The sequence below is a fragment of the Protopterus annectens genome, chromosome 1.part1, assembly GCF_019279795.1.
Source record: "Protopterus annectens isolate FY-2018-M chromosome 1.part1, PAN1.0, whole genome shotgun sequence".
NCBI lineage: Eukaryota > Metazoa > Chordata > Ceratodontiformes > Protopteridae > Protopterus > Protopterus annectens.
The window spans coordinates 1118924577-1118937293 of NC_056726.1; the positions used below are offsets into that span (position 1 = coordinate 1118924577).

The following is a 12717-nucleotide window of genomic DNA, read 5'->3' on the forward strand; positions in this document are numbered from 1 at the left end:
TAGGAAGTTCCCAACCAGTATAAGTTGAGTCCCAATAGATGTGCCAGTGATACACAATGGCCAACACAAACGTTTAAAATCATCAAGCATTTTTGTTCACAGTAACAATATATGAAATCATATATTGTTATTGTGAATAAAAACACTTGGTGATTTTAAACGTTTGTGCTGGCCATTGTGTATCATTGGCACATCTATTTGGTCTTAACTTATACTGGTTGGTAGCTCCTTTCCATTGGGATTGCCTTTATTGGTGCCAGTGCTTCCTGTTGGAGGTGTTACTGTGGCTATTAGTTTTCATTTCTCTAGCAATTCCATTTTCTTGGATTATGAATCATAGGAAGTTACTAGGCTTATTGGTCCTGAGGACCTTACAAGCAGAGCTAAGAATTTAGCCAATGTTCCAATAAGTCAGCACCTAATGCTGCTGTCCAGCAGGGACACAGGTGAAATCCCAAGGATATATTTTCTGTTCTCCATCCAGTTATCCAAGTTGCACTTAAAAATGGTTAATGAGGTACTCTGCTTAATGTGAAGAGGGAGTCTATTCCACAAATGGGGAGTCTCTGGGACACAAATCTGTCTTGCCAAAAAGTCCCATTGACGTCACAGAACAGGTTGAGGTCACGTGTGTGGGTTACTTTAGTGGAGCTTGACTTGCGGATATGTAGCAGTCCCACCAAGGCGGCATCTGAGATTGCTGTGTATGCCAGACAGAGGTCACCTGTGAGGAGTCTGTATAAGACTAAGTAAAGGGACAGGGCCTTTAGCCTATCTGTGTAGGATAGATATTTGAGGCACTGGATTCTCCTGCTGAGGAACCTTTGTGGTCTCTCCAGCTGCTGCATGTGCTTTGTGGGGTACATGCCAAAAGGGGCATTGTACTCAATAATGTGTCTTATAAGGGAGGAATATAGGGATGTTATGACCACCTTGTCCCTGGATGAGATCCCCTTACTAATGAGGTGGGGTCGTGTAGAAAGCTTTCAGTACAACGGATGAAATATGGTGGTCAAAATTCAGTTTTCTATCAACCTGGATGCCTGAGTCCCTCATGATAGATTGTATGCTTAAGACCTTGTTATTAATGGTATAATTTGTGGGGACATCACTCTCCCAAAAGGGGATGATGATGCATTTTCTGGCATTCAGTTTGAGGAAATGTTTCTGGCATCAGTCACTTGTTTGGGTGAGACCCTCTTGGAGGATGTCCACATCACTAGGGGAATTGATGACATTGCCCAACTTGTAGTCATCTGCGAACGTGGTCAGTCATAGCCGTCTGGTTTTGGCCTGCATCTCAGAAAAAATATATCCCAAACAACAGAGGCCCCAAAACCAATCCCTGGGGCACACCACTCATTACAGGTCTTTTGTTTGTGGTTGCTTCACCTATTATGACTAGATGGGTTCTATCGGTGACCCAGTTTGTTACCCATCTGGTAACATATGGATTGATGCCTAGTTGAGAGAGTTTACCTATTATACCCAACTGGGGAATAGTATCAAAGGATTTGGCCAGGTCAAGGTAGATAGTATGCACTGTGTTCCCCTCATCCATAGCTTTGGTGACTGTCTCAAAGAATTTGGCCAAATTTAACAGGCATGACATCCCCTTGACAAAAACAAACTGTGTGGGATTGAGTGTTTTGAGTTTGCTGATGTCTTTGTTAATGAGGGCCATGATATTCTGCTCCATGGCCTTGCAGATCAGGTTAGTTAGGCTGATGGGTCTATAATTTCCTAGATTAGTGGACCCTCCAACTTTATTTAAAGTGATAACAGTGGCTGCCCTCCATTCAGCTGGGACAAAGCCAGTACCCAGACTTTGGCTGAATAGGGTACCTAATGGTGCTGCAAGTTCCTGCCTAAGTTAATGTAGGATGCAGCCTAGAATCAAGTCAGCACAACAGGACCCGAAAAGCAACAATTACGTACAATGCTGTAAATCCTTTTGCGTGGCCAATACCAACACAAACGCAGCTTATTCAAAAGCTTTTATTAGATCTCCAAATTAAAACCAAGCGCTTTCTCCCAGTCACTACCGGGCTTTCTCAAGGTAAAACAATTTGGTAACTCATGCCATTTCATTTATACTCTAGACAAGGTCACACGTCTCAGTTAATTAATGCCTATTGATGTTTTAAAGTAAAATACAAAGAAATGTAAAAATATAAAATTGTAAAAATGCAAAAATGTAAAGTTTTATATAAAGTTTTGTATAAAACAATCTTATATCCAAACAATAAACCAGCACTATTGTTTTAGTTAACCATATTCTCAGGACAAGTAAACATACCCCCAATAAAACCCCAAACTTCCTCCTGTTTTTCTTTTATGCTTTTACTTTTAAAGCCTTGTCATTAAGGTCCTAGTACGACCCAAGCAGAACCCTGTAAGACAAATAATTTCCTCCTTTACAGTCTAGCTTGTCTCATTTTTAAAACACTATTAATGTTGATGTTCTTATTCATACCGGGAAACCTACTAGCATCCAATTTAAGTTGCCAAAGTAGTTCACGGTATTCTAGTTTCGTTTCCCAGTTGCCACCTCTAACTTCAGGGGCAACTTGTTCAAGGACAATAAACCTTAAACGCATATTTTCACATGTCAACAGGTGTTTGTAAAAAGCATTGCTTTCCTTGTGGTTACTGATGTAGTTCAGGTGTTCATATACCCTTCTTCTTAAAACCCACTCTGTTTTTCCAACATAAAACTCTTTACATTTTTCACAAAACCCTAAATAAACCACACCTTTCACCCCACTATTGTAATGCTTTTGGGGTCTGTAATTAAATTTCCTAGAAGGCAAATATAAAGTCCCCCCATTTAACATGGCATAACATTGTCTACAGTTCCCACAAGGAAAAGTTCCCAGTTTCTTCTTGGTGTTATCATATTTAATGTCTTGTTTAGCCTCCAATAATTCTTTAAGGTTTTTGTTCCTCTTTCTAATAAAATGAGGGCAAGGTGTGGTATAAGGCTTTGTGTCATCATGTGAAGTGAGTACAGGCCAGTACCTTTGAATAACCTCTTCAAATTCATCCGAATTAACTGCATAAGTGTAAATAAAACTGTTTCTAAGGTTAGAACTGTCTTTTGTTGTTTCTGGATGAACCATGCTCGAAGCAGTTCCTAACAAGGGTGGGTATAATCTATCCCTCCCCTTACTAACTTCTTGACTCATTTTATTTATAAGGTATGTTGGCTAACCTTTTTCAAGAAAAAAGCCTTTTAAAATCTCAATCTCTTCACAAAAGGCCTCCAAAGTACTAGACATCCTTGATCCCCTTATTAACTGCCCTTTTACTATACCTTTCTTTTGGCTGTAAGGGTGATTACTTTGAAAGTGAAGAAATGAGTTTGAGTAAGTAGTCTTCCTGAATATTTTTGATTGAAAACAATGATTGGTATTGTCTTTGTATAGGGTGACGTCTAGGTAATGTAGCTGATTCCTGTCAATGTCATGGGTAAATTTCAAGAAGGTTGTTGAGTTGTTAATATAGGACAAAAACTGGTTGAACTTTTTAAGAAAGAAGGTATCAGAACAATGAAACCAGATAAGTGGGGGGGAGCTGTAATTATGTACACGGTTGACTATGAATCCAGTATGCATAAAACAGAAAAAAATCCACTTAGCCTTGCCTAAGTCCTGCGAATCCAAAATATACAAAACAAAAGAAAAGATGGCAGGACACTGCTGCTGCTCAATAAAATATTTAATAAAAACTTTAGTAACAAATAAACGAAGTAATCCAAATGTAGACAGAATAAAAAAGGTTAGCGCTTTCGGGTTACACCCTTCATCAGACAATAGACATTCTATGCACATTCCTTTTAAAATAACTCATAGCCAATAAAAACATTGTGACTCAATGAAAAACACGCCTCCTCAAGAGTGTGGGCTTTAAAGGAACAACATCATTTAAACCTGGGGGTAGGTGTGCCATTAGGTCTATAATCCATTTGGTTTCATCCAAAGCAGTCTGCAACCTGACATCCCCACCCCGATTATTCAATCTAATGTTGACAATAACCCTAAATGTAAAACTATGTGTTGGATGTATGCATGTATGCCTGTAAAGGGCATTGCTGTCATCCTTATTCCTTATACTTCCTAAATGTTGTAGGATTCTCACCTTAAACATGTTTGTGGTCATGCCCACATAAAAACTGGGGCATTTTGTGCATTCAGCCAAATAGACCACATTTGAAGTCCTACAAGTGGCTCTACCTTTGAAAGTGATGATCTTCCCAGTGGTTCTATGTAGAAAGTTGACCTCTTTATTGATAAAGCTACAAGCTTTACATGTACCACATGGAAGTGTGCAGGGCAGGAAGTATAAGGAATAAGGATGACAGCAATGCCCTTTACAGGCATACATGGAGTCTGCAACTTTTACAGTGTGGGTTCTGTCAGTGAGCCAGTTGGCAACCCATCTTGTGACGTAGGGATTTATACCTAGTTTAGTGAGTTTAGCTATAATTCCAGAATGGGGGATGGTGTTGAAAGCCTTGGCGAGGTCAAGATAGGCTATGTGAACCACCTTACCCTTATCTACGGCTTTGGTGACTGCCTCGAAGAAGTCGAACAGATTCAGGAGGCATGATCTGCCTTTCACAAACCCGAACTGGGTGGGATCCAGAGTTTGGAGGTTAGCAATGTCTTTGTTTATGAGTTTCATGATGATACGTTCCATGGCCTTGCAGACCAGGCTTGTCAGGCTAATAGATCGATAGTTCCTGGGATCAGTGGTGGCTCCTCCTTTGTGGAGTGGGATAACTGTTGTTGTGTGCCATTCAGTGGGCACAAAGCCTGATGTGAGGCTATTATTGAACATGGTGCTTAAGTGGGGAGCCAGTTCATTCTGAAGTTCATGTAAAACGCAGCCTGGGATGTTGTCCGGTCCCATGGACGCTGTGTTTTTGGCTTTAGAGAGTGCAGCCTTTACCTGCGTAGTTGTGATTACAGGGACTCTGCATCCTTCCTGTATAGATATGGGCCCATATCTCATTGCCATCGAAACAACTTTGCAACAGGAAAGCAAATCATTTGCATACAAGCAATTGCCATTTCCTCAACAGTATTATCAAGACATATACACTTGGACACTCATTTGTTTGTCCATGTGTGGCTTACATATTTAGTGGAATGAGTGGTCACACAGCCGTTTATGAATATGCTTGCACCAATGCAGGTCTGTCTTGTCCTTGTATTGTATTCATTCTTCTCTTATCTGTGCTGTACTCTCAGACATAGAGTCTATAGTGTATTTTGCATCATTGTCTTTTAAATGTATGATAAAAATACATGACATTGAAAAACACTTTTCAGAAAAGGCAGGTGAGTCTTGCTATTAGTGAACAAAAATGATAAATGTGCATTGTTTGCTTCTGTTTAAAAGTTTGCTAAAGTTACTTCTAGAATTTGTAAGTGTATCCTGGGTGACTCACCTAATGCAGGTCAGGTTGTCTGAACTGCGGTTGTGTCTTCCTTCTCCCTCACACTAATCATTCACAATTGCAATCCATTAGCAACTAACATTGAGGTAGTGCCTAGACCAATTTACACATGATGCACAAATTCAAACGTTAGTTGTTCACCAATTATTTGCATTTTCACCATGACCATAGGCTTGCATCTACACGATAAAAAGTAACCATGTAGCTAGAGAACTTGAAGGTGAAGAGATCTGTGTATTTGGATAAAACAGAAGATTGCTATTCCTTTTGATTTATCTGCAGAGAAGGATTCTAATCTTGTTAAGGTATGATTGTATTTGTCAAGTGCATTCTAGATTTTGTAACATGTTACAAATCAAATTGTGTGTGTGTATATATATATATATATATATATATATATATATATATATATATATAAATAAATATATACACACACATACATATATATATATATATATATATATATATATATACACATATATATATATATATATATATATATATATATATATGTATATATATATATATATATATGCAGTAAAAAATGGACCTTTTATCTGTATGCACTTCTTATAGTTCACTGTTGGCATAGGCATTTTTGGCAGGCATTTACATTTCTCAGAGAGGTTAACATTCATCACAAGTGTTAATGTGAACATTATTATCTTTATATCTTCTGTGTTATTTCAGGGAAATGTAATGTACTATGTCAATGACACAGGGTGTTATACTTCTATGATGGCCCAGAGACACTCCCAGAGGAGTGGTAGGCACAGTGGGAGGTAATTGGCAATCATATGAAACTGACCTGTGTTGAACGCATATATACCAACTGATTTATCTGGTATTCCTTGGTTTGTACAAACTTTCATTTGCTTCTTATTTTGGGGGTGGGGAGCCGACTACCATTTCTGTGTCGCCACAACAAAAGTTGTGTTTCTAGAGGTTTTCTCATGAAAATGTGTAGTCATCCTGTTATTTCAGTGGGAAACAATACCTTACTAAAGGGGTATTCCTTGTTTTGGACTACACATTGGTTTGTGTCTGAGTGTGATGTAGTACAACCACAAAAATCTTCAATTTTAATAACTGAAATGCGTGTCTCCAGTGCTTAATGTTGAAAAAAATGTGTGCATATCAGCAGGAATTTACTTATGTGATTTTTATGTGTTGTATCCTTCTCTGATTTATGTCACATATGATTATGGGACCCAAGGATGCAAATCCATGCAAACCCCCTTTCAGCTACTCTGATGAAACAGTGCAGGCATTCAGCCACCACAGTGCCTTTCTGTGTGAGGACATGGGGATATCGCTGACAGAATGCAGATTTGGAACCAGGTAGTCAATGATGTCAACCCAGTATGGGGTCGCACCAGGACTTATGATCAGGTACATCATTGGGCCACTTATATGATTTCATCAGCCCACAGGAGAGCAGCTGCAGTTGCCCATGAAGAACTGGCTGGGGGGGGTTGGAGTGCTACTACCAAGCCACCACTCACACCAAATGAAGAGCTTCTGTCCACTGCCAGAGATCCAGAGAGCACAGTGCAAACTGCACACCAGCATGCTATTGATGTTAGTGCTGATGTGTCTGGGAGGACAAGTATGTGCCAAGAGGAGCTTCCCGGTAAGTTTACATATGCCAAGTTTTAAGAGTTGCTTGTATAGTAAAATATAGAAAAATTTAAGTAATACTTCATGTGGATTATTTTTTATGTACCTATTGATTAATAGACTTAATTACACATTTGTTCATTAAACATGGACTGTGGGTGGACTTGTCAGCCAAGTTTCATTTAAAACTATTCTTAACGGCCATATAGGCAAAATTGTGTATTCACTATCCCCCTCTGTTATTACAACTGTGATGTTCAATTTACATCCTTACCTTGCTGCATTTCTTCCAGGCCTATCCTCCCTACCAAGTGTGGAGTCACCTGCACATGGTAAGCCAAAAATTATTCTTTGATTATTGATGACCATTGGTCAGAGATATGCATTTATCTGCATGTGTGTGTGTGTATTGCTGTACCATCTGTGATAGTGTGACCATCCTTAGTGTAGTATCAATATTGTTTCTGTGTTTGTTGCTTATTATCACAGGTGATCTTGACAGTGGAAGTGCAGGACTCTTACCACCTGATGTCAGAATATTGATAATCTCTGATGATGATGGTGGCCAAACAGAGTCACAGTCGGAGGATGCAGAGGTAGAATCTGACACTGAGACTGACTTTCAGCCATCCCATATATTTCCCTCAGGCACAGTCTGTAAGCCTATGCATACCTATTCCACTGCACCCTTAAATATTGGACAGATGGAGGGTGACATACTTGATCAGTGTAGTGTGATTACTGTGGCTTTAGTGCTGGTTGACTATGGCTACATACAAAGTGTGGGTGAGGTGCCATGCAGAAGGGATTTTAGTGGTGCTTGGAGGAGGCCTGCTGTCCACCCTCCCCTCCACCTGATCCTGGTGTTTCATTCTGTGCCACTTGACATATGTTTAGGGCCATCTCATAGGTGCAGGCATGTTCCAGTAGGGCCTCCTTGGACATGCTTAGGGTTGTAGATGTGGCACAGGCTGACATGCGTGACTGCCTCCACCTTGTGGCTGACTCAGTGGATCAGGTAAATAACACAATGGAATGGGTGTTGTCTGTGATAGAATATATGCTGGTAGGGGAACAGCATCCACATGGATGTTGGTCAGCAGCAAATGGTGATGTTAGCCAAAATGGCTGTGCCTGATCACACTCCCGTAGTGGCACTACTTCTATTGCTCCATCAGCGATTGAGATGTCTGCACCCACATGTGATAGACCATGGAGTGGTGGTCCTGGGTGTACTCATGAGGAGAACTCAACCAGTAGACATCTCCCACATTCAGGTAACAGAAGCACATTTGACCATGGGCAAAAATGCGTCATTGCAACTTCTGGCAGAGCCAGTTCTCATGGTTGGGGGCATTGACGATGAAGTGTTACCTCTACCCTGTACTGCTCACACCTGTCTGACATGCCAGGATGTAGTACTAGCACAGAGCTTGGCTATGTTCTTGCAGATACTCACGCACATGTTTTACCTTGAGTGCACATACAGACACATGCACATAAATGGTGTATGGGTCATTCATGAGGTTTTCAGATCATTCTGTCTCAGTAGCCGTTTGATAATTTATCTAAATTTCTGTCTGTCTGTCTTTCTTACTCACATGCACTCACTACCTTTTGTATCAGCCTAGGCCTCCTGACCTGACCCCCCCCCCCCACCAAACAACACCCTGTGCAAATGATAACTGTGCCATATCCCTGTTTTCTATCTTTTGGATCCATGGATACATACAACTTTTGTCTGTCTGATGCCCAGGGAGCATAGCAGACTTAGTGCTTAGTATATCTGTATTTATGATGCTGTTTTAAAAATTGTACTGCTTTCTTACAAGTTTTTGTACTGTGTATATCTTTGATGCATGAGGCCTATTAGTTGACAGAGAACACATCTATTGACGTAAGTCAGTGTTGTCATATATTGATGCCATTGCTGTAAAACTCAGCAACCTTCTACTTAAGTACATTACCAAGTAACATTATGCAAGGATCTGCCATTCATTTATGTTATTAGCTATTTATTTTCCTATTCTAGGTTCAGCATTTAACTTGATGGTCCAGCAGTTACAAAGATTTTAATTCGGGGCAGACTCTGTGTGATGCTAGCAGTATGCAGGCATTACATTTGTAGGTAAAGGTTGTTAGCATTGTCTGGCATCAACTGTACTGCATATATGTGCATGTGATGAAAGGTGTACCCCCTTAGGTAGTGAGCATGTGTGATATACATTGACTCTTGGCCAGGGCTAGAGCATATAGTGAATGCCTATGTCTATATACAGCCACAGGGGCTGGTGGTTCCCTGTCTGACTCCCCTCCTATGTGTGGCTGTTTTGACTTTGCCATTGGTGGTGGGATGTATGCCCCTTTCCCTTGGTGTTCCTGTTGAAGCTGTTTTTTACAATAATATTGTGAAGGATAGCACAGACAGTGAACATTTCAGCACAAGTATGGTGTTTGTATTGCAGGGATCCCCCTGATGTATCTATGCACCAGAGTCCTGACTTCAGCAGCCCAAATGCATGCTCTATGACATTTTTTGCTTAAGTGTGTGCCTCATTATAGTGTTCTTCAGTGGTTGTGTGTGCATTTCTGATGGGCGGCATCAGCCATGGTTTGATTGCAATCCCTCCAATACTCAGTAAAGGACCTTGTGGGATATCCTCCCTAGAAGTACCTCTGATAGAGTTGAGAGTTGTGCCTTATATGGGAGTCATGGTAACTGCTAGGGTTCCCAGCACACCCATTCAGGATGTTTCCCTTAGTGTTACACATAACTTGGGAATTAATGGAGTGGAAGCCATTTCTATTTATGTACACCCTTCCCTATTCCCCGGATGATGCTTTGATTTCAATGTGTGTGCAGTCTATGGCAGCCAGGAGACTTCAGGGAAGTGTGGTATAGGCTAGAAATCCTGCATAGTTGTAGCTTTGTCCTCAGGTGTATGGGGAAAATGTATGACGTCACTGGCATGTTGCAGCATAGCATTCAGGAATTGGAGAATCCTGGATGCTGATGCCTGTGATGGCCCCAACATATCCCCTGTTGATCTCTGGAAACTTCTTGTAGCTAATATTCTAAGTGCTACACATAACTTAGTTTCCATGAGTATTGGTTCCTCTCAGATTGCCTTTGCTCTCAGTTGAGGGTAACAGAGGTTGCAGAGCTCCTGTAGTGTGTCCCTTTCCAAACTGTAGTTCTACAATTTCCACCTCATGCAGACCAAACAGGGTCTAAACACTCTTCTCCTTCTTCACCACAGATCTCTTAGCAGCAGCAGCATAGACTTGAACCTATTGCTCAAACACATGTTGAAGAGTAACAGCAGCCCCTAACATTCTCTCTGTGTAAAGTAGTTTCCATGACTGTATTCCAGTAGGTTTTGGAATTCAAGATCTTAACCTGCATGGAGTGTACACAATTGCTTTATAGCTTGTTGAATATCTCTTCCATCTTGGATTACTTGATTAGCATATAATTCAGCTGCTTATGCTATAATTAGCATGACACTATGGTTACCATGTTTGTGCAGCTCTACTAGGCATGTAGAGCTGCTTTCTGAATGCAAATAGGCATGCGCACACAGTTTTATTGAGCTGCATAGAATTTATTGAATCCAGCCCTGTAACTATTAAATTTGTAGTATTTTGTAAACAACTCACAATATCTCAGTGACCATTGAAGTTACACATATTCTTTTACAACATTTTGTTCATCCAACTGAGTGCTTTCATACGAGGCTAAGGAGTTCTGTCTGTGCTACTTAGTTGTTGGGATATTTAGAAAAACATAGAGACAACAATTAATATCTCATTACCAGCACTAGACAGAGATCATATATCAATACAGATACATTTGCCATTGTGTAAACTTTAAGATGAAATATTTTAATACATTGTATGTAGCATGGTATGGGAATTATTAATACAAAAATGAGCAATATATGACACCTACAGATGTCAGTAGTCTGCAAATACAGAAACACCTGGAGGAGCCACTCGGCTATAATCAGTGAAAATAAGTGAAAACTCCAAAAACCAAACAAATATCTTGGTAGCAAATAAGAATATTTTTTATTACTGCTGCATTATATGATTTGCATATAGAATGTTTTATCCCATACATGAAAAACTTAAAAGAATAGTCCAAAAGATTAAATACACCATCAAAAGGAATAAGTAACTTCATCTAAATATACCTTATTTTCACAAAATGCAAATAAATGCCCAGAATATCATGCAGTAGAACATTAGAAACATTAACAAATTCATATTAATCTTTAATATTAAAAGCTTTTCTACATATAAGAATATGAGATGATTGTAAGTAAATCAGATATTGTTTGCAAATTCTGTTTTATTATTCTATTTTATTAATCAGGTTGCACCATCATGCAATGCTGTTATTCCCAAAATGGTTCATTTTTTATAGCGGGATTCAGTTTCTTGATTCTTTCTTTTTGGTTACGTTGGTCACATTGTCCTTTATCTTCTTATGGCTATGCATCTTTGACAGACAAAGAAAACATATATCAATAAATGCAGTCTTTATGTTAAAGCATGACATTTTTATTTCTTATCAACTGGCAGTGCATTTTCAGTGATTTTTTTATTTATCTGCCTTTTGTTTCCTTCAGTTATTTTACTCATTTAAAGAGAAACATTGATCGTTTTGATTGCAAATCATTTGCACAGACAGTTTTGTAAAGTACTTTGATTATGTTATGATTCATTGTACAATAAACATTCTTCACCCTTGCTTTAATGAACCTGAAACAGTAAAGCTGGGCTTTCATGAATAGAAAACTAGCTTTAGAAATAACAACATTCAATTTTGGTGGAGATGCATACTCTGAGAATTGTCTTCCTAGGGAGTGTGCCCACTTTACAATCCAAGTGAAATAAACTGCAAGATTCTTAGAGAAAAATAAGCTCAGTAGTTTCAGAGTAACTGAACATAATGTGTGAAGTAACAGAAAATAGAATATGCATGTTTCAAATAAAAATCCTGTTCCTTCAAGGGAAATCCGATGGCACTTTTGGCAGATCCACTGTAGCAAGTTCTGATGAGTATTGCTAGGGTGAAGAACAAGGCATCAACAAACATCTATTGTATGTGAAATTAATATGTAAAAGCTGCATCAGTTAAAAGTTAAAACATACCAAAGTTTACTAAATATACTTGAGTCATATGTTAAATACTGGGCCAGATTCATGACCCCACCGTGACATGTACTTGGCCATGTACATGTCTTGGTACTTTCTATACTTATGGAGCACCATTATCCTTCATTGTCCTCCAATATGGGGACATGCAATAGCACAAATGGCAGTTCCTGTGGCCATGTGTGTCACTCATCTAGTCAGGATGTAATAAACGAGTCTTGAACTATGTATGTATATACAGTTATGTCCAAGTCGCTGTGTATTTCACACCAGTTCTGGAAGTGAGATCAAATCGTATGACATAAAAGTGAGAATTAGACTTAGCAACTGGAGCTGTCTCTGCTGAATGTTCAACCTTAGGAATATCAGGAACATCATCAGAGTTGGAATCAGACATTAGTTTTAACTTGGAGCTGTCCTCTGCTGAATTTTTTTCAGAACCATAGGATTCAGGAAATCTAAGTTGAATC

The 12717-nt window shown here is 39.4% G+C and overlaps 1 protein-coding gene across 1 annotated transcript in view; it reads right to left on the reverse strand.

The window, feature by feature from the left end:
• Positions 1–12488: 12488 nt before the first annotated feature.
• LOC122815615 (deleted in malignant brain tumors 1 protein-like) overlaps positions 12489–12717 on the reverse strand; it is a 949251-nt gene continuing 949022 nt past the window's right edge. Inside the window, 1 exon segment of the mRNA XM_044088272.1 lies at positions 12489–12670. Within this exon segment, the coding sequence (XP_043944207.1) occupies positions 12489–12670 (182 nt within the window).